This window comes from Dipodomys merriami, unplaced genomic scaffold (assembly GCF_024711535.1).
Source record: "Dipodomys merriami isolate MVZ:Mamm:240054 unplaced genomic scaffold, mDipMer1.0.p SCAF_9, whole genome shotgun sequence".
Classification (NCBI taxonomy): domain Eukaryota; kingdom Metazoa; phylum Chordata; class Mammalia; order Rodentia; family Heteromyidae; genus Dipodomys; species Dipodomys merriami.
In genome coordinates this window covers 18807171-18830851 of record NW_027206512.1, presented here as the reverse complement: position 1 = coordinate 18830851, position 23681 = coordinate 18807171, and the positions used below count along the sequence as shown (strand labels likewise).

The 23681-nt window shown below is 38.4% G+C and overlaps 1 protein-coding gene across 2 annotated transcripts in view; it reads left to right on the top strand.

Moving 5' to 3' along the window:
- Positions 1-23681, top strand: part of Fras1 (Fraser extracellular matrix complex subunit 1) — a 442940-nt gene that overhangs the window by 242890 nt on the left and 176369 nt on the right. For both annotated transcript variants that reach the window (XM_070012597.1, XM_070012596.1), the window contains exons 21-22: positions 19000-19152; positions 19450-19596. In XM_070012597.1, the coding sequence (XP_069868698.1) occupies positions 19000-19152; positions 19450-19596 (300 nt within the window). The remainder of the gene's footprint in view (positions 1-18999; positions 19153-19449; positions 19597-23681) is intronic.

Sequence of the window (23681 nt, the reverse complement as noted above, 5' to 3'; positions counted from 1 at the left end):
AGGTTTTACATGCAACAAAGATTCTTAGCCAAATACGTTTGGCAATGAAAGCCAATTTATTTGTCCAAGAATTTTGGTTAAGTTTAACACCTTCCTATTATTATTATTAGTAGTAGTAGTAGTAGTAGTAGTAGTAGTAATTGTACCAAGGATTTACCATTTAACAAATCAGTTTATGAATACAATGCTTCTTCATCAACTTCATTCATCATTCTTCCACATACCTTGAGACCCCACCCCTCTCCTCCATTTTCTTAATTTCGTAAGAAAGGCATTAAATTTTGTGAGTATATTCCCTCATTCCTTCCTCTCTTTCTTCTCTCTCCCTTTGACCCTACTTCCCACCTTTCAAATGTCCATTTCCTAGTATTTATTTTTCTTGGACCATAACTTTTTCTAAGGAATTATACTGTTTGAATTCTCACCTGAAAATACCATGCTTCGACTAATATATTTGTGTGCACTTGCATACAACCTCAAAGTGTTTACTAGTACATTTTTAAATTAGTTCTAGCTTCCACATATGAGAAAAAAATTCATTCTTTGTCTCTTTTGGCCTGGCTTCATTTAACATGATTTTTAACAGGTCCATAGATTTCTCCAAGTGATATAATATCATTCTTTCAAATAGGTGAGTAAAATTTCATTGAGTATATATCCCACATTTTCTTGGTCCACTTGTCTATTGAGGGGCATCTGAAATACTTACATACCTTGGCTATCTATGTTGAATAGTGTAGCAGTGAACATGGTTCTACAAATGATTTTACTGTATTCTGGTTTGTAATCTTTTGGATACGAGTGGTATTACTGGATCATAGTGTAGTTGTATGTTTTGGCTTTTTGATGAATCTCCATATTGCTTTCCAGAGTGGATGAGCAAGTTTACTTTAACACCATATTTGCACCAGCATCTATTATTGTTTGTATTATTGTTGATGGCCATTCTAACTGGAGTGAGGTGGAATCTTAGTGTTGTTTTGATTTACATTTTCTTTATGGCCAGAGATGTTTAGCATTTCTTTATGTGTCTATTGGACATTTTTACTTTTTCTTCTGTGAAGTTTCTATGTTGCCTTGTCATCTTCTACATGTGGGCTGATTGCTTCTACCCATTACCTACTACTTACCATTGTCTGGCTCGGTTTTCTGCCAGGGATCTTTTCCTGGGTATAATAATAGGTGAGAGTTCTGAGGACTTATTACCTAAAAATCACTGTGCTATTTGCTTTGAGTGAATTTACTATGTAGTTTTCACATGGATCCTCCAAAGTAGTGACTGCTCTTACCCCCATTTTACTTGTAAAGCCAGTACCTTTAAAATGGCTCAGAAAAATGACCTAAGTTGGGAGTGATGGAGCCAAGATTTGAACTTGGAGAATGTGATTACAGAATTCACAATCATTTGTTGTATGCCACACTGGGAGAATCAGATTGTTGTTTTGATTAGATGGAATGACAAGGATTGGTATGAAAAATAAGAGGCTGAGAGAGACACTTCTGTGAAAAGCTGTAAGAACTTGCTAGTTGGTTTTGATGCTAAGGAAGTTGAGTTAGATAGGCATGTGTCTGTGTATTCCTGTTATGTCTTATCCTTATTAATGGGATTAACTTTAAAGGAAACCATTAACACCTACTAAATTTTAGTAATGCATGTCCCTCTACATAAATGTATATATACTCAGATTTTCACAGTTGTAGTCAACAGCTATATAATTCTTTGTTTTATCCACCTAAATATGCCATTAGTTTGGATATTTCTATGTGTTGGGAATATTGGAAAAAAACACATGATTGATGTTAGGTGAAATGAACCCCAAGATAAGGACTCAAATGGTTTTTCTTTCTTGCTATTGTTTCTAACATATTTATAAGATGATTTCTTTGTTGCTTTGTATGTCTCTCCCCCACGGTATAACCTGTTTTCACTGTATTTGATGTTGGTATCATTTGTGAAGGGGAAGGGGAAAAACAAATGGGTTCAAATTGTGGACCCATGCAACAATGAGATGTACAAGACGTTATATCGAAAAACGAACTTTACAACTTTGACGTGGGGGTGGGTGGGGGCCTAGGGAGAGGGGGGAGAAAAATATAAACAAAAACAAAAAAATGCATGATTGTCATTTTTAATGGCTAAGGAATATTCAGTTATATCTGGTCTTATCTTGTCTTTTTCACCTCCCTCTTCATCTGGTCCTGGGCTTCTATCTCTATAGTTTTTCAATTTTCTTGTGCCAAGTATTTTTTAACACTTGCTTCTTTATTTTCCTTATCTCCTTCTTTTGTAATGCACTTTCTTTTCTTATTTCTCATCATGTCACCCTATCTACTGGTTCTTGAACTATGAATTGTATATCCAATCTCTCTCTGGAATTTTCAATGATTATCTCTTCTTTGTGCTCTGGATTTGTGTTTTATTTAAGAGATCATCCTGTCTGCAGAGGGATGATTGAATATTTCAAGGCATTTCTTTTCTTTGAGACTTTTCTATCAGAAAAGTGAATATGTTCTATACTTATGAGACCTTCCTAAATTTTGAAAAAATGAGAGAAAAAAACCAACTTGTTATTTTCTCCTTCGTGTGACTTTTACTAAACAATCCCATACCCAGTTTTGATAATGATTGAAAAACCTTGCAAACTTCAACCATAAGGCTCCCAGTAAGGTCAAGGCTGCTAATGTCTTTGAGGAAACTACGTGTCAGGACTGAATTGCAGAGATGGCTTTTGTGAGTCTGTGTTAATAGAATACAGCCGAATTAGATAGAGCTGTCCTCTTCAGTGTTACAGGCACTAAAGCTCAAGGCTATTCTTGTCTACTTTCCTTATGCAGATATAAATCTCTTTGACTTACTTATAATAGATGAAGACAGAGACTTACCAATAACTGTGATCATCAGCATCATTGTCAGTTCTATATCTAATGGCTATAGGTAAATAATAATAAACAGTTATTGAGTACCATGGAGAGCCTCTTCATATACGTTATCTTATTTATTCTGGGCTGCAGCCCTGAGGGCTGGGTCTTGTGATTAGCACCATATCCAAAAATGGTATGACATTAGGATTAGAGAGTTGAACCCTTTCACCACAGTTCACATCTGATAAGCCATGGAGTTGGGCTTGACAACCAAAGGGTCCCTTCAGTGGGCACACCTGTGACTTTGATGTCATTGGCTTCGCTGTCTGCTGTATTTCTTATTCGACTTTCCGTGCTTGGCAGTCATTTGATTTGCCTCTCTCTTTTTGATGCTCTGAGCTTCTGCCCACTGTGGCCTTCTAGGAGCAGTGAGATCATCTGCTAAAACAAAACAAATAAACATTTCATCTTTTCTCCTCCTATGTGCCTATATTTTCCACTCTCCTCCTTTTGTTTTGTTTGAGGGTGGAGCTTCCTTGTCCTCTACATATGACATCTGTCTGCCAGTCCCTCCATGAGCTGTTCCTTCAGCCAATTATTTTCTCTTCTGGTTATACCTTTTTTCTTCCTCATCCTTTCTTATTTACTTTTTAACATTACATACGTTTATTGGATGATGTGTTCCTATGATTTCTACACTAATTATGCACACAGGAATGATAACTTCATAGGCATTCAAGTCCCAAAGGTGAGCACATCTTATCTAATTGAGCAGACTGAAAATTTTAACCCATACAGTCTGGAAAACATTATTCTATAATCATGTCTGATTTTCCTTTTTAGTATCCCTGCACTTTTTCTCCATTCTAGTCCTCTAGGATCTTCGTATCTTCCGTGGCTTCAGTGTTCACTCTTCTGTTTAACTTAGATTATCCCAAGTCTCACAGTGGTCAGGTCCAGGCCCTCAAGTTCTTATAACTCATGGTTCTCTGAGCCATAGAGTCCAGAGTTAATAGGAGGTTAGTATAGTCCAAGGTTTTTAGTTCCAAGGAAAACATTCCATTTTTGTCATCAAAAGTCCTTTTCTTTCTTCTCCTATCTTTCTATTGACTGACTATTCAAACTATCCTTATTCCATATTTGTATTATTGCCACATCTGGCAGATTACAGTTGTGTAATGGCTCTTGGGTATATTTCCTTGTTTCTGTAAACATTGCAAAATAAACTTCAAGACTCACTTTTTCCTAGACAGCTTTCCCACTGGTCTCTTCCTTCCTAAATGCCCTCCCTCTGCTTCTCCAAATGAAGGTGACTCTTCTTGAAAATCAGTTCTGATTTATAAACTACTCTGATGCCTAAAACTTTCTGACAGCTCCGTGTTGCTTCTATATAAGTTCCTCAGCCTGATTTCCAAAGCTATGGTTTCCTTTGGTCCCTGAATGAATGTTCAGTTCTCTACCCTCATTATTTATCTTCCTCATCCACTCACCCCGCCACACACACCTGTGTGCCTGTGTTATTGTGTTTGTCACTGCTTAACAAGGATGTTCTCAGCCCGCATCATTTCCAAATATCAAATAACCAACAAAGTTCAAATCCCCCCTTCTCCCATTGGATAAAGTATTCTGTAACCCTTCTTCAACCTTCATCATATTGTGGGTGTGGCTTTCTTGTTGTCTTTTCATGATCATCTCTAGGAAAGGTTTCTGAGTGCTGTGCTCTGCTCCCAGCAATACCTCCTATGTGAACTTGCCATAAATGCTGTTGGAAGAGAACCATCCTCTGTTTTCAAGCTAAATAAAATAAGATCTATCAATTGGGTTCAAGGTGTCAACATACATAAAGATGAGTGGGGTTCATGTCCCCTTAGTATAGTGTGAGTTGATACCCCATCTGAGCTTTGATCCTGCCACTCACCATGTCCCTCGTACCCTTCTTCAAACTCTGTGTTCTTGCCTTATACTGTAGACTTTTCAGAACATTGTATTTGCCAACATGGTAGAAAGCAGAGTCCCATAACAATGCAGTCAGCTTGTTGTAGTATTTTTAGTTTGGTTGATTTGTTAAGAGTAAAGCAATAGCCACAGGCACTGAAATAAAGGAAAAATTTATTTGCTTGTTTGGCTGGTTGATTTTGTTTGGTTTGCTTATGATTTCTTTTTGGTACCAATTCAGGACTTTGAGAAAGAAAAGTACATGATTTTAAGAGCTTCTGGTGGTATAAACTCAAAGTAACAGAGAAAGAGAGATTCTACTCTGCTATTTGTTATTTTTAGATTGCTTCTGTATTTATATCTCAAGTTGAACCCCATTAATTTGAAAAGTGGCATTGGAACTCAGATTCTCGATCCCCTTTACAGGCTGTCAGTTTCAGCATAAAATTCTTTTTTCATACCTGATGAAAAACAGCTCTAAGTGTTCATTGTTTTAACCACTTCCAACTGTAAGTTGTGTATTTGCATTAAGAACTTAATCAAAGCCAGGAGGCTGAGATCCGAGGATCCAGAGAATCTTATCACCAATTTATGAGCAACAATCCAGAAGTAAAAGAGTAATGCAAGTGGTAGAGTGGCAATTTTGAATGAAAAAAAGAACCCAATCAACAGATAAGACATTATGAAAAGAAATCTCACAATTTATCTTTATAGGTCATTATTTATCAGCTAAGTAGACATTTCCCATAAAACCAACCTCCGAAGTCATCATTTCAACAACATATATTTAGTTTAGTATCCTCAAGCTTTAAAAAAATGATTATTATCTTTAGTAGTTGACAGAGGAGTTGCCATTTAACAACGCAGTTTATGAATGCAAAGTATCTTGATCGATGTTATTCCTTTCAACATCCTCACCCACCCTCCCTCTTCTTAGTTTTGTAGGGTATGCATTGGATTCTTGTCTGCATCTCCCCCCTTCTCCTCTTCTTTTGTCTACCCTTTCCCTCTTTACCCCACTCCACCAGTACCCACTTCCTGCTATTTTATTTTGCTGAACTTCATTTTGGCTTTCTAAGGATTTACACTATTTGCAATCTCCCTTGAATCTAGTATATTTTAGCTGGTACATTTCTGTGTACTTGCATACCATCCAACATATTTACTTACAAGTTTGTAAGCTAAATCCAGCCTCCACAAATGAGGGAAAACATGGTTCATTTGTCTCTCTGTGCAGGACTTCAGTTAATATGCTTTTTTTCCAAGTCTTTCCATTTCTTTACAAAGGATACCTTTCTTTCTAATTCTTTCTAATGCATCAGTAAAATTCCATTGTGTGTATATGCCACATTGTCTGGATCCAGTCATCCATTGAGGGCATCTGGGCTGACTCTGTATCTTGGCTATAGTGAACAGTGCTACAGTAAACATGGTTTGCTGATAGTTTTACTGTATCCTTGTTCATAATATTTTGGGTAAATGCCCAGGAGTGGAATTTCTGGTTCATAGAGTAGTCCTATGTTCAGTTTTATTGAGGAACCGCCACACTGCTTTCCAGAGTGGCTGAACAAGTTTACATTCCCACTGACAGTGTATTAAGATTTCTGTTTGGCTGTATTCTCACTAACATCTGTTATTGTTTGTTTTCTTGATGATGGCCATTCTAACTGGGGTGAGGTAGAATCTCAGTGTTGTTCTTATTTGTATTTCCTTTATGGGCAGAGATACATATCTTCTTCATGTGGTTGTTGGCCTTGTTTACTTCTAATTGAGTTGCTTGTTTGTTGAGGGTCTAACATTTTTAAAGTTCTTTGTATATTCTGGATATTAGGCCATTGTCTGATGTGTAGCTGACAAAAATCTCCCATTCTGTAGGCTGTCTTTTTAGCTTGTTGATTATGTCTGTTGTCATGCAGAAACTTTATATATACATTTATATATATAATAAACATACTATACAGAGGAGGTACAGTTACATGAGTAAGGTAATGAATACATTTCCTATCGAGCACTGTTACCTCCTCCTTTGTTTTCCCCCTAACATCCTTTCCCTCTCCTCTTTCCCCAACTCTCCCCCCCACACCAAGTTGTAAAGTTTGTTTTCAACATAGTGTCTTGTACATCTCATTGTTATAGTAGGTCAACCAGTATCTTGTTTCAGCATTTTGTTATTTCCTTTCCCCTCCTGAAATTAGAAAAAAAAAGTATATACAATGTGCAAGGCACTGGAATCAAGTACAATAAAAACGGGTTATAGCATGGGAGAAGAACATACAAAAGAAACAAAAAAGTCACGTAGTACATTAAAAACAACAGCAATAAAGATAAACCTTGTGTCCCTATCTTGGGGTTCATTTCATCTTATATGGTCATATGTACATAGCTTTTTGACCTTTTCTGCTTGTCTGGTAAGATTATCCTAGACATATACTAGTTATTGCAAATAATGAAAACCATGGGACCTATGTTTCTTTGGGTCTGGTTTACTTCACTTAATACAGTTTTTTTCTAAGTCTTTCCATTTCCTAACAATTGGGTTAGTGTCATACTTTCTGATGGAGGTATAGAATTCCATTGTGTATATATACCACATTTTCTTGATCCATTCATCTACTGAGGGGCATCTGGATTGGGTCCATATCTTAGCTATGGTGAATAATGCCATGCAGAAACTTTTTAGTTTATGCAGTCTTGATTATAAAGTCTTTCTTTGCTCTTCTGTGCTTCTAGATCTTAGAAAATTTCTGCCTGTGCCAAGAATTCCTAATATTTCCCCTATTCTTTCCTGTGATCATTTCATGGTTTCAGTTGTACATGAGCTTTTTAAGGTGTTTTGAATTAATGCTGGTACAAGATGATATATAAGGATCTAGTTTTGGATTTCTGCATGCGGATATCCAGTTTTGCCAGCACCATTTGTTGTAGGGGCTGTCTTACTTCAGGCCTATGTTTATGGCTCCCTTACGGAATATTAAATGATTGTACATCTATGGGTTTATTTGTAGGTTTTTTTGTTTCATTGGTCTTTAGGCCTGGGTTATTTTTATTTTTATTTTTTTTTTATTGTGAAAATACTGTACAGAGGGATTACAATTACACCGGCAAGATAATGAGTACATTTCTTATCAAGCATTGTAGCCTCCTCCTTTGTTTCCCCTTCCCATCCCTTCCTATCCTCCTCCCCGCCCTCCCACCCAATCCTCCCCCCCCCCAACCAAAGTTGTAAAGTTCATTTTCACATAACAACTTGTACATCTCATTGTTGCAGTGGATCCATCTGTATCCCTATTTAAACTATTTGTTTTTTCCCTTCCCCTCCACAAATTATACCAACACCAAACACAGTGAAAGCAGGGGTTGTTTTTGTGCCAGTACCCAGGTGTTTTCACTACTGTGGCATTGCTTTTGCTATTTGGGGTCTTTTGTTGTTCATATGTATTTTTGGATTGGTTTCTCTATCTCAAGGAAGAATGATGTTGGGGTTTTATTGAGTATTTCTTCAACTTTGTAGATTGCTTTGCACAGTATTGCCACTTACGCAAGGTTAATTCTTCCAATCCAAGAGCATGTAAGGGCTTTCTATTTCCTTAAGTTTTCTTCAATTTCCTTCTTTAGATTTTTACAGTTTTCACTATAAAGGTCCTTCACATCTTTGGGTAAGTTAATTCCCAAGTATTTTTCTTTTAGAGGTTATGGCAAATGGAATTGCTTGCCTGATTTCAGTCTCTGTCTTCTCATTGTTGATGTACAGAAAAGCTACTGATTTTTGTGGGTTGAATCAGATCTAGTAGCTGATAGTCTAGTAGTCAATAGGGTCCTTTAAATACAGGATTATGTCATCTACAAAGAGGGATAGTTTGCTTCTTCTTTCCCTATTTGCATCCCCTGTATGTTTTTTTCTTGCCTTATTGCTCTTGCTAGGAACTGCAATACTATATTGACAAGTAGAAAAGAGTGCATATTTTGTCTCATTCCTGATTTTAGAGGGAATTATTTATTTTTTCACCATTAAGTATAATGATGGCTGTAGGTTTTTCATATACAGCCTTTGTTATGTTGAAGAATGTTCCATGTATTCATAGCGTCTCCAGAACTTTTATCATAAAGAGGTGTTGGATGTGTTCTCAAGATTTCGTGACTTTGCCCCCAAAATGAGAATAAATCATCCCATCTCTCACAATTGTGGGTAATCCTCCCTGATCTTCCAGGCAGAACCGTTGTGATATGAAGAAAGCATTATCCGGTGATGACCACATGCAATTTCCTCCCAGCTACAGTATGATATATCAGAGGTTCCTTGCAGCTGCTGAGTCAAATATTAATTTTTTATCTGTTTAAATTTTTAGCCTGACTGCATGCTGGGCATATTTAGAAAACAAATGAAACCTTCTGCTGCTTAAAATGAGAAATGTATTTATTTTATCTGGAGCTCATTCTCCATTTTCTGACTTTTTATTTGGTAATGTGTTCATTCATTTGCTTGTTTAGAGTGTAAATTCACTGAGTTTATTAACAAGGAGGCACATATACAAACAACTGGAATTCCATCTGCCTGCTCCCCATAATACACATGCTCATTAAAGACCCATGATCCGAAGCAGGCTAAGCATCAGTGTGTTCTGGCCTCTTTTCTTTTCTCTTTACTGTTAATGAATGTTATATTTAAGGACTCTTTGCTGTAATTGCAATAGTGACAAGTAAGAATTTACCCACTAAGCAACACTAGCAGGAATCTAAGAATGGCTTCCAGATTGGAGACAGTTTTTAAGCAATTAATGGACACACACTCACCAGTCAGATGTATTTGAGGTCAGCCTCCCACTTCTTTGATTTTGGGCAGGAAGATCAGCTGTGGATCACTTGCTGCACAGATGGGGCTTTTAGGATGTGATGTTAATCCTTGCAGAAGCTGCTAGATTGATGGGTTGGAAACTCAATTCCTCTATTTTAGTAGCTGCAAACCTAGTACAGATTAAGCAGTGACAATATAAACTTCCTCTGGTGTGTGCTGTGAAATTTGTTTCAAATACCACCTTTGGGCAGGAGCAGAAGGGAGAAGCATTAAGTGAGGAGGATTAATGGGAATTCATTCAGGAGATTGCTGGCCTCTGGGAGGACACTGACATTTTCAGGATGTAATTCCTGACAGGTGTGTTGTCCCAGTGTGGGTCCAAGCACAGTCTGAATTCCTATTTGTCAGAGGGTGACCACCTACCAAAAGACCTCAAGAATTTCCTCCACATCAGGTTAGTTCTTCAATGACCTGTACATAGAATGGTCTCTGAGTTATATGACAATGGCAAGTATCACAGCAGCTCCCTAGGACAGTCAACTCCTGTGGTGTCTGGAGATGCAGCCATACCACTCTTAATTCCATTTAGATTGTCTAATTAATAACATTTGGCTGGCCAGGGAGATACTTCTGTCTTCATTATCTCAAATTGTAACTGACAAGGCAGTTGTAAATTGTCACACACTCAGCCAAGAAGCTTCTTTTTTCATCCTGGCTTGATCAGGTTTTTGAAAATCAGCTTGTATAACCCATGGTGATCTTTACCTAAGCTCCCAAATCATCCGCACTTTTACCCAATATTTTCTTTTTTTAATATTATTTAATTCACCAACTCTAATAGGAACTGCCTACTTCATGTTGCTGATGTGGCCAAATTGGATTCCTGCATTTTCATTTCTAAATGAATTTTGAAACTGACAATTTGTGAAAAAAAGGTCTTTCTTAGTCATGCCTCAAAAGTAAGCCATAAGAAAATTTTGCTTCCTTCCCAGGGTTTAGCTCAAAATCTTTATTCCCAGTTACCACAGTTTTCATGTTCTCATCTTACCATATTTTTTAATTTAACTTGACTAGTCTGGGATAAGCCCCTTGAGAACAATTTAGGATCTCTTATTGGCACAGAAGGGACTTCTGCATGTATGTGATGAGTAAGAATTGGAGCAGAGTTGAGAACAGAAAGAAATCTGCTCCCTGTTCTACATTGAGAGTGACTGAATTTTCTTGAATTGTTGGTTTTGTGCTATGGTTCTAATGCATTTTTGTATTACCACTGACTTTCTATGCAAGTTTCTCAGTTTAATCTGTAATAAAACCACACAGCACTCAGTAATAGACTGACAAACCATATATATATATATATATATATATATATATATATATATATATATTCACATACATACATACACAAATCCATTCCCAATTGCTTGTAGGATAAAATCCAGATATCTTTTCTTGACTTATTAAGTAAAGCCTAGCAAGGTTGTGACTCTTACGTATGTTATTTAAGATCCAGCCACAGTGCACTTTTCTCAGTTTCTTGAAGGCATCTTTTTTCTGTTCAGCTTCTGGATTTTTTTGCCTAATCATTCCTTGTTCTTAGAACTAACCCTTCCCAACTTCTTTTTTTTGGTAGGTTGTGGGGCTTGAACTCTGGGCCTGTAGGCGAGCTGAAGTACGGCTTGAACCACAGTGCCACTTCCAGTTTTCGAGTGGTTTATTGGAGATAAGAGTCTCACAGACTTTCCTTGCCCAGGCTGGCTTTGAACCGTGATCCTCAGATCTCAGCCTCCTGAGTAGCTAGGATTACAGACATGAGCCACGGGTGTCCGGCTTTCCCAACTTCTCATCTGGTCCTTTTGGTCCTTTTATAGCGAATTTTTGTCTCTGTCACTCTAACTGGGCTTGTCTGTCTCTGGACTGTGCTTGTTCCTCTGTTACATATGCTATGACACTTTCTCCTTGTTCCTGTGATCTTCAGTGGAACATTTTGGATGGTCTCATGCTAGTCCCCTACATCCAATGTTCTCTTATGCTCAGCCTGCTGATACACAGGTCAAATCCACTCAATGATTGGTTCCTTGAATATTCCATTGGGCTGCCTCAACCCCTCCACAGAGAGAAGGGTGGTCCTCGCTCCTTCTTTCCCTTGTGATGTATGTAGGGCACACTGGGTAAGGAGATGGAGTCTAGATAAAGATTGTGCTGATGGAAGAAGCCCTGAATTTGTGAGTTCCCGTGCAAATTTTGTTTTCTTTTTACCTTTGCCCTGTGCCTTACGAATTTGGCATCATGATCAGATGTTGATGTTTTTCAGGGAATACATGCTGACTTTATGCTTTCTAGTCCTCAGGGAGATGATCCTTGTAAGTGAGGAATGGACTTGTTTGATATGTCAGAATATTATTTGGCTACATATACAAACTATTCAGGTATCATTCTATATTTCAAGACATTTTCCTCCACCATGCTGAGAGTCTATGAATATAGTAACCACTTAAATATTTTTGTTATTGAGAAAAAATAAAATGGCTTCTTTTAAATGCTCAGCCTTACTTATATAAAATAAATATACAAAATGACCAAATGACCAATTTAACACTAGTTTTCCCTAAGCACATTTTTAAAGATTATTTTATTATTTAAAAAAAATTCTAAGCACTGAAAATGTATGATAAAATAGTCTAATGAGAAGCTCTTAGAAATAAAAATTGATACTGTCTAGAAAGAAACCTATGATCTGTCTTAGGAATTTTGCACTGCTTTTCATGCTGGTAATGGTTGATGATGTGTGCTTTGAATTCAGCCTGGGTATAACATGAGTGAGCTCATACTTACCCTCTTGGAGTCTCAGCTTCTTCATTTATAAAATGGAGATGATAATGTTGTCATCTCTTTAGATTATGCATTTGCAGTCATAAGTATGGTGTCTAATATGTACTTAGAGATCAATAGATATAAGCTGTAATTATACTTTTAATTATACTCTTTTTACATTGTCTTTAGGAAATAATCTAGAATGCAGATAGAATTATACACAAAGGTTTTATCATAGCCTTAATTAGAAAACTGGATATAAGTAAAAAATAAATGGTCATACTTCAAAAAATGGCTTTTTTCTCTGTTTACTGAATGTTAAACTATTATTTTGCCTTTAAAAATGTTTTTCTTTTGGCGGCTGGGAAGGTGGCTCAGTGGTAGAGTGCTTGCCTTGCATGCCTGAGGCCCTGGGTTCTATTCCTCAGCACCACATAAGCAAAAAGAAAAAAGCCGGAAGTGGTGCTGTGGCTCAAGTGGTAGAGTGCTAGCCTTGAGCTGCAGAGCTAAGAGACAACGCCCAGGCCCAGAGTTCAGGCCCCATGACCGGACCCCCCCCCCCGAAAAAAAAATGTTTTTCTTTTGTTTTGTTCTTATTTTTATTTGTTTATTTTTATTGGTAAGGTGATGTACAGAGGGGCTACAGTTACATAAGTCAGGTAATAAGTACATTTCTTTTTAAACACCTCTTCCCTGTTTTCTCCCAGTTTTTCTCTTGTAACCTCTGTCCCCCACAAGTTGTATAGTTCAGCATAGTATTCAGTGAGTATCTTTGTTTCATTTGTTCACCCCTTGTCTCACCATTTCTGTGCTTACCCTTGCTCTCGGCAAAACAGATCAATTTACATACAAGACAAAAGGTACATACATAAAAAACAGCAATAAAGGAGAGAGGAAAAAGTAAATAACAGAAAAACTCTTGTTTCCATTTCTTGGAGTTCATTTTGATAAGGATGATTTCATATGATCATATGCACATAGCTATTGAGTCTGTGCGATCCTTCCCTAAGAATATTCTTCCTTGGTCTCACCTTGTGAATGTTTAGAGTTCCATATAATTTATCATTTACAAGTGTAATTTTTTGTGTTTTACCATCCACTGTGTTTACTTGTAGATTTATAGGTATAATCTAGTTACAACAAATGAGGAAAATCATACAACCCTGAAACTTTGGCAAAGTAGCAGGTATAAAATTAACCAACAAAAATCAATAGCTTTTCTGTATGCTAACAATGAGAAAATTGAGTCTAAAATCAGGAAAGCAACTCCATTCGCAATAGCCTCAAAAAAAAAAAAAACCCAAAAAAGCAAAAACAAAGATGTGAAGGATCTCTACAGTGATAACTTTAAAAATCTGCAATTTCATGCAGTCCCATTTGTCCAACCTTTCTTTCATTTGTTGTGTTTCTGGGTCTCTATTAAGAAAATTTCAGCCTGTGCCAAGGAGACCTAGGGTTTCTCCTATTCCATCCTGTAATGTTTTCAGAGTGTTTGCTTTGACTCCGAGGTCTTTGATCCATTTGGAGTTGATTCTGGTGCAGGGTGATATATAAGGATCTAGCTTTAGTTTCCTACAAGTGATTAACCCATTTTGCCAGCACCATTTACTGAAGAAGCTGTCTTTCTTCCATTCTGTTTTTTTAGCTCCCTTATTGAAGATTAGATGGCTATATGACTGTAGGTTCATTTCTGGGTTTTCAATTCTATTCCATTGGTCCTGAGATCTTTTCTTGTGCCAGTACCAAGTTGTTTTCATTACTATGGCTTTGTAGAAGAGTTTGAAATTTGGTATTGATATTCCTCCAGCACTGTTCTTTCTGTTAAGGATCGTTTTTGCTATTGAGGTCTTTTATTGTTCCATATGATTTTTTGGATTGCTTCTTCTATTTCCTTGAAGAATGAGATTGGAATATTGATAAGTATTGCACTGAATTTGTAGATAGCCTTGGGTAGTATTGCCATTTTCACGATGTTGATCTTTCCAATCCAGGAGCATGGGAGTTTTTGCCACTTTCTAAGTTCTGTTTTGATTTCCTTTTTCATGTTTTTAAAGTTTTCGTCATAGAGGTCCTTCACTTCTTTGGTTAAGTTAGTTCCTAGGTATTTTATTTTTTGTGGGGCTATTATGAATAGAGTTGCTTTCCTGATTTCAGCCACACTTTTCTCATTGTTGGCATACAGAAAAGCCATTGATTTTTGAGGGTTAATTTTATACCCTGCTACTTTGCCAAAGTTTTGAATCACAGCAATCCCACTTTTGGGCATATATCCAAATGATCACAAACAAGACCATACTAAAGCTACCAGCACAACTATGTTTATTGCAGCATTATTTACCATAGCTAAGATATGGAACCAACCCAGATGCCCCTCAGTAGATGAATGGATCAAGAAAATGTGGTATATATACACAATGGAATTCTATGCCTCCATCAGCAAGAATGGCACCACTCCATTTGTTAGGAAATGAAAAGACTTGGAAAAAAATTATACTAAATGAAGTAAGCCAGGCCCAAAGAAACATAGTTTCCATGGTTTCTCTTATTTGTAATAACTAGTATATGTCTGAGACAAGCAGAAAAGTTCAGATAAGATGATGTTAGGTAAAATGAGTAACTACTATAATCTCAGCTATGTAAAAAATTCTGTATCTGTACAATTATATTAAAATTTTAGAAAATGTCAGTAATTACTAGTTACTAACTCTGAAAGGCATTCCTAGAATGATTTCGATGTTTGTTTAGTTTGTGAGAATACTCTTTACATTTTTTCCATATATTGCTTTACAGTCAGAAATATAAAACTTTAAGATACTTGTGTAAACCCCACTAGGCTGCTCTCCTGTGCAGATCACAGCAGTTCCCAGGCTTGAGTCTACAGTTTGCTTGACGGAGGTACCCAGTGGGAATGGCCACTTGTAGCTACCATGTCTGAATTCTGTGGTCTGCCCTAGAGCACTATACTTTTTAGGTTGTAAGTCAGAGCCTAGGTATTAATTCTCAAAATCTTGTTGCTCTGATTTCTGGCTTCCTTCCCTGTGTGTCATTACTCATTTTGAGATCTCCCAAGGAATTTTTTCCTACAAAGAGATTTTTGACTTCAGGCCTCTGAGGACAAAGGTATTTCCTAGGTTTTAGAAATTTATTATTCTTTCTGCCTTGATTTAATAAAAATCAGTCAACTAATCCTCAGAGCAGGATTCCAGAGCATTATTAAAGTAGGGGCTTGTACTGACAAGATTGGAAAGGGAGGTTTATGCAAATGGGTTGATATGGGAACCCCTTCAGATTGTTGTTGCTTTGGAATGAATTTATTCACAAGATTTGATGTTTAATATTGCCTATTTGGTAGGCAGGTGCTCTACTGCTGAAAACCCTTTTATTTCTTGGTTATTTTTGAGATAGGCTCTCACATTTTGCCCCGGCCTGTGCCTAGACCATAATCATCCTATTTTATGCTTCCTGCCATAGTTGGATGACAAAAATGAGTTACCCTTATGTCTAGCTTGTGAGGTTTTTTTTGCCCAAGTTGGTCTTAGAACTGTGATTCTAGTCATCTCAGTCTCCCATGTATCTGGGATTTTAGACATGAACAACCTTGCCCAGCTTCAGTATGACTTATAAAACCATAGACTGAATACAAATAGTTAACAGAATCACAAAGTTCAACTATCTGAACTCTAGTACTTATAATCCCCTGTGTAAGATAGAACTGTAAACTAACTTGGATTAATGTGATGCTCTGGGCAACTGGCAGTTGACTGTTTTATATTTTCAGATGTCACTTATTGATTTCTGCTTTGCCTCTGGGTACTCTATCATAAAATGTGATAAGTCTAGGTATTGAGTGATGATTTAAAAACATGTGTATGTGGTACTAGAGATCAAGTCCTAGTTTTGAGCATGCTAAATGTGTGCTCTACAACTGAGCTATATCAGCAGCACTCATCAATGCCTTCTTAAGATTGCTTTAACACGGAGCCCTGGAAAGAAAGGAAAGGCCTGAGTGATTTCAGTCTCTGTAATTCTTGAACCCTGTCCACTGGCTTCTGGTGTCTGTTTAAGCAAAGCCAGTCACATTTGGCTTAAGACATCCTGAGACATTCTTAGGAGGATAGACGTTGAGGATTGTTGGGGTAATCCTATACTTAGTCACTCAGTTGTTGGCCAGGGAAGAAGAGCTGGATGAACATAAACACCAGGTAAATTAGACCAAGAGATTGCAGCGAGAGCTTCACAGAGGAATGCTGGTTGTAAGTTCCATGTGTTCCATAGATGTCAGGTAGGATGAGAAGATAGAGTGAGCCAAAGGGTTTAGTCAATGGACACTAGAGCTCTTTTCAAGAGCAACATTACAGTTGAATTGTGGAGACTGAAGACAGATTTTGGTGAGGTGGCGGACTTAGAAAAGTGAAGGAAAAGCTGGGGCATCTGTAGGAAAAAAAATTCCTGTGGGAAGGAGGTGGTGCATATGGCAGTTGGGGTTGAAAGGAAGAAGAGAAATGGGGAAGAAAAGGTGGAATAGTATTGAGAATATGGCTAAGAACTAGGTAGACAAATTATGGGAAAGTGGAAAACATGAGAGAAAAATGGGTTCAGCTAATGTTCCAAGTTGAGAGGTATGAAGGGAAGGTGTGTATTCACATTGAACCACGTGGAGTAGATGAGATCATCAGAGAGGATGTGACTGGGTGGGTACAATAGGGTGGTGACTTGGGATGAATAGTGAGGATTTCATGGTGACTGCTGGGCTGTCACCCTGCACTGGCTTTCTTCAGACATAATTAATACAATTATACTCACTTAAATAGCTTCTAGAGAGCACCAAGAAAGAACAGGCACATCCATAAACATTTATTATACCCACTGTATACCACAGAGCTCTGCCCACTTTCCCTTCAAAGCTCTCACTAGGTGATTATTCTTTTTTATTTCTTTAATTGCACACTAGAGAAAGTTTCAGTTAGATACAACTGCTCTTTAGAACCACCAAACACCTACAGATCTTGTCAGTGCAGGAATGCTCCGCACACATTTGCTTTGAGGTCGAAGAAGCCATAACTTTTCACCGAACAGTGCCTTGAAGCAGTAGTGTTTCCAAGGCTGACATTTTACCCGCTTGCTTATGTAGTCATAGATCACCTTCTTTTGCTCTAGCAGCTTTCCAAACTACTTGAACTTCACTTTGCACACCTAGGTTGTGCTTCTGAAATGCAAGAAAGACACTGGATAAAGAACAAAATGCTTGGTGTCATGTCAACATGGACACTTCACACCTCAACAGGAGGAATGAATGGGCCTCTGTTTCACACTCCCTCCATGTATTCATCACCTCCTTCATAACTTACTGAAGGGCTTGTAGTAAGGATTGATTTGGCTCTTAGGATAACACGAATTGTCTCTAATAGTCACAAGAGGCTGCTTGTAGTTTGAGACTCCCAAAGTTCAGAAAAAGGTCAGGACCTTTTGTCTTTCTGTGCCTAGAAGATTTGGCATTTCTGAAGATGCGGTTTTGACTTCACCTCTGGGGTGCTATAAAGAAAAAGCCTCTCATGCTGATGAGGGGTACTCAGGATAGAAACTATTTGCTTTTGGTTCAGGGGATATGTCTGGATGATCGACAGTTCACTATCACCACGAGTATAAGAGAAAGACCTGCTTGAACAGCACTTAGGGCAGATAATCTGTGTTACTGGCATAGATTATTTTTTTAGTAAAAATGTAGATGGAAAGTCTCTGTGTATCCGGGTGTTGAGTTGAAATGAGCTATCTGAGCTCTGTATTAGCATATAAAACCAGGACCCCCGTTTTTCCCCTCTTCCTATGTCTGTACTCCTTTTGATTTTGGTAGGTAGTTCTAGATGTGGGGTCTTCTTGTGCCTCATTGATGAGGCACAGAGGGTAATTACCACTTGAAAGCGGTGGAAGTTTTCACCCAAATGGAAACTGAACACAATCAAGTTCTTTATTAAAGGATGACTATTATACGAGCAAGAACAAGTGCGTGCTGCCTGAATGATATAATTTGTTTTATAGCTTTAATCACAGCTGGCATGACTGGGCTGAGACGAACTGGGTAGCAGGCCATAAAAATGATTTTTCAACTCACAACTGTTTCTTTATAACTTTTTTTTCTAGTTAAAGACTAAAATTTTCTGGCAACTCAATCCTATTATCTAGGAACCACAGCACCCCTACTCTCCCTGGCACTGGAGGTCCATGTGGAGAAGGGGCTTTGTGGAGGGCTCTGGAGCACCAAGAAAGACTGCACTTGAGTGCTCTGGCTCTGGGGGAGGAGATACTGGCAGTATTGATCTTTCAGCAGATCCCTGTATCCCCAGCAAATATCTAACACACAGTGACCCAGGACTTGAAGGTTGTTCAGTTGGAATGGGATGAAAACCCAATTACTGTGCTGAGTCTAGCCATTTGCTTAAAAATTCCAAATACATGATTTGTACAGGTCCCAAGCTACTAATTTCCTGACATGATCTACCTCTGGGCTAAACTCTCTTGCTGTCTGTGCTGTGCTTGTGGTATTTAGACTTGGTGCTCATGAGCATCCTTGCTTTCTCCCTCCTCTCTGTCCTCTCTAGATTGCCATCCTCTGTGTCAGTTGTGCACAGCTGATCTGCATGACACTGGCAGCACCTGCCTGAGATGCCAGAATGCCCGCCACCTGCTGTTCAGAGACCACTGTGTTCCCCACTGCCCCTCGGGACACTATGCAGAGAGGGGAGCTTGTAAAAGTAAGTACTGGCTTCAGGGCCGGAGGACCCTTGTGAAGTTCTGTTCGTTCGTGTGTGTGTGTGTGTGTGTGTGTGTGTGTGTGTGTGTGTGCGCGCGCGCGCGTGCGCGCGCTTGTGTTCCAGTAGTGGGGCTTGAACTGAGAGCCTCATGCTCTCCCTTAGCTGACACTCTATCACTTGAGCCACACCTTGAAGCCCAGTGAGTGCTCTTTGGGGGCCTTGTTTGAGGCACATAAGGCTACTGTGGAAGGGAGAATGACTTCATGGTCTGTCTGTGTCATGTCTCTTCTCCTGCAGGGTGCCACCCCTCCTGTAGATCATGTCAGGGTGGAGGCCCTTTCTCCTGCTCCTCATGTGACACCGGCCTTGTTCTGACCCACATTGGGACCTGCAGTATCACCTGCTTTCCTGGACATTACCTTGATGACAACCGTGTTTGCCAGCGTAAGTTTTTCATGCCCTTTCTCTTCTCTTGCCCTTCTGGGGGTCTTGGGACAGAGGTGAAGTTCTTGCTCACACCTTCTCTTCTGGTAACATGGGTTTCTAAGAGCAAGAAAAAGCTAATCTAACAGATGCCATTAGCACTTATAGCTCAGATACTAACCTAACTGTTTGCCTCTCTGACTGCTATCTGTGTGATCTAGAGTAGGTTATTCAACTTCTCTGTTCCAATTATTTCATTTACAAAATAAAAGTGTTAATGTGTCCTATCTTCACGGCTTGATCGCAGGCAGAAAGTGGAGCTCGCCCTAGGATTGTCAGCGGACCAAATACTTCCAAAGATTGAATTTGTTTTCTGCAGGTTTTTGGTGATACTGACAGTGTACAAGGCTTTACGTGTTTCAAAGCATTCATTTCTGTCCAATGGTAGTTATTTTTCGTACACAAGTTGTATGTATAGATGTCTTATTTCTCAAGTAAGTTGGGATGTGATTAATTACCTTGAGTCAAGCACAAACAAAGACTTCGGATATATTAGGGGAAGGGCAGACCTGGATGGAAAGAAAATTAGGAAATCCTTCACAGATGAAGGAACATATGTGATAGGCTGAGGCAGCTTACTTTATTTCCATCACTAAAGTGTCATTTAAAAAATTGTTATTCTTTGGAAAGTGACAGTGAACAAGTACCGTGGTGATATTTCAATTTTATGTTCTAGGAAGTACCAAGTGGATAGCATTATATAGACCAGTGGCTAGAAGAGGAGATTCTACAGGCCGGGGACTGAAGTTCACTATTACCAGTTATTACCAGTAATAACTTAGTCAACCTCTGGGCTCAGTTTCTTTTTGTGTAAAAGGGTACCTACATTTTAGTGCTGTGGTATTTGACACAGTCCCTAGAAGAGGAAGTTCCCTCTTCGTATAAACTGTTATCATCTTCAGCATCCGGAATGAAAGGCAAATCATGCAAAACAAAATATTTACATAGCTATCAGCAGAAAGAAAGCTATTAATGTTAGTTCATTGAGATGATATTGATGAAGTTATATGGAACTCACACTTTTCCATCATCTGTTGATAACAAAATACTGAAGATAGATTGGTGAATACTAGATATAGAAACCTTTTTCTGAACCAATTCAAATATTTCGTGTGTGTGTGTGTGTGTGTGTGTGTGTGTGTGTGTGTGTGTGTGTGTGTGTGTGTGTGTGTGTGTGTGTGTGTGTGTGTGTGTGTGTGTGTGTGTGTGTGTGTGTCTATGTCCTGATCCTGGGGCTTGAACTCAGAGCCTCAAACTCCCTCTTAGATTTTTCACTCAAGGTTGGCCCTGTACCACTTGAATCACACTTCAACTTCTGCAATTTTTTTTGCTGGTGAACTAGAGATAAGTGTCTCAATGACTTTTTTTTTGGTCATGAGGCCTGAAATCTGGGCCTGGGCACTGTCCCTGAGCTCTTCAGCTCAAGGCTAGCACTCTACTACTTGAATCACAGAGCCACTTCTGGCTTTTTCTGTTTATGTGGTACTGAGGAATCGAACCCAGGGCCTCATATATGCAAAGCAAGCACTCTACCACTGATCCACCTTCCCAGTCCTCAAGGACTTTTTTGACTGACTGATTTTGGGACCATGGTCCTCAAACCTCAGCCTCCTGTAAAGCTAGCATTAGACGTGAGCCACAGGTACTTGACTTTTACTTTACTTTTGTAATGAAAACTTTGCTTGGCATATATTAACCATCTGCCAGAGTCCATAGGCTCTGTAATACAAGGGACAGGAATGAAATACTTGCATGTTTCATTTGAGAGCAAGAGACTATTCATAGAGAAATGCTGACTTGGATTTATGAGGATCTTCACAGCAGCAGAATCACAGAAAAAAAAGTTTGAAAGATGAAATAGCATCTCTTCTATGAGGTAGAGGTGACAAAACCACATTGCATTGAAATATCCCTGTTTTGGGAAGTATTTGCTATGTTATAGGGTGACCTCTGAGCAAACATTTGCTACACTACTTTGTAAATAGATTTCATAATATATTTCAGTTAAATTATGACTCAACTAACCTTAGTCTTGAGGTTGCATTATCTTTAACATTGAATAAATTAAATCTTTAAGTTGGGAGATTTGAGTTTCTATCATGTAAAAAACAATGCTGCTTTGAAATGACCATCATTATAGGCAATTATAGTCCCACTGATTTTAGAATTTGTTCAGTCAAGGGATTTTGAGGAAATGTCATCAGTGCTACAGGAGGTAATGATAACTATATTATTAAAGAAAGTAAAGATTTGAGGAACTTCCTAGATTCTGATTTTAGTAATCCTCAGGAAGAATGTACTATTCACTAAAATTCAAGGGTGACCAGGTGAGTTCAGAACTTAGACAAAAAATCTATAATAAATTAGGCTTTGCAAACCCTAGCACTTAGGTTTGAAGGACAGGTTTGGGGCTACCTAAGCCTACCTTGCACCTGGGGCAGAGATTCTTTCTCACTCTTCCTCACAGACATCCATAGAGAGGAAGGATATCACAACCATTGTTGGATGGTTGTTTCTGAAAAGCCATAGAACATTTCCCTGGAGCAAATAGAGAATTATTCTCTTTTCCAGTTCTCATCATTACCTTCAGAAGTTTGACATTCAGTGTGCCATTTCCCACTTGAACATTGCTCCAGGCTAAACTGAAGCCAACAGGCTCTTGAAGCAAGAATAAATGGCCATCCTACAGATCTGTGGTAGACAACGGGCCTGCTTAAGAATAAGCATGGGCTCCACATGCTGAGAAGTCCTTCAGTCCTCAAAGAAGGATGGAGCTAGCCCATCCTTACTCTCCTTGATAGTTTCTGGCCCACATGTCACCTTCTTCATTGTCCTCCTGGTACTTACCATCGGGGTTGGTGACCTTAGAGAATTGACCCTGCTATTCCTGATTTGGTCACACCAGCATGGTAAATCAGGATGAAAGCTTCATGTAGTATGAATATAACAGCATGCAGCAAGTGCTCCTTAGCTATATGCCTCCAAACATGGAAGCTGAGGACCCAAGGAACTTTGATGTGTATAGAACCACCCTGTGTGATGTCTGAGAGAATGATGGAAATGGTAGAAGCCACCTGCTCCTCAGTGTGACACTGATGCTTCCGTCTACTGCCTCTATAAAGCCTGTCAGTATTGAAAATGCTCAACAGAGTTCCATTTCTTTTTTGAGTCAGTGAAGAGGCCAAGTTATACAGCAAGGAGAAGTAAGAGAGCATGAAGGAAGACACAGCGATACAGAGGCAGATCCAAGTAAAGTTTAAGAAACCCTCAGACGTCAAGGTAGTGGACTGGCCTATAACCCCAAGCTGAGGAATTGACATTTGGACTTCATATCTTGGCCTATATCTTAGTAGGGAGGTCTAGCATGGAAACTGCTCCCCTTAAACTGACCATAGTATCTTCAGGTAACCATGACCGTCACCTGACAGCAGGTCATTACTTGGTTGAAAGTAGATTGTTTTCCTATAGGGAATGCTGTCTAAGTAAGTCTTCCCTGTCCTATATTTATTCAGTGGATTTTGAATCATAAATGCATGACTTTATTTAAGTTCTGCTTATTGGTTTATAGTTTTAACTACTTAAAATAACCGAATCCTCCTTCTCCCCACTGGTGAAACTTTATTTCTTCTACAGGTGTATATGGCCTATATAAATGATATTGGCATAAATTCCTGGTTTCTATTAAAGTCATTAATAACATATTGACCAAGTAGGTCATTAAGCCTTGATCATAATACTATGTTAGGAACTTTTCTTTTACTAATTACAAAAATTTACCGATTACCTTTTGTGCATATATTTCATCCATCTTCAAAGCTACCAACAACTATTATGCCCAGATCATTTTGTTTTCATGAGATTATCTTTGTGTTATCAAACTTTGCCAAAATTAAAATCCATGCATAGAAATCCTAGCAAAAAATGGATAAAAGTTTAGTATTATGTAAGCCTTCAATAATTAAAATATTCTTTTGTCATTGCCAAAGTTTCTGAAAATCCAGTCTAGAATTTTCCTAGGGCCTTAAATTACCAATCTACACATTCAA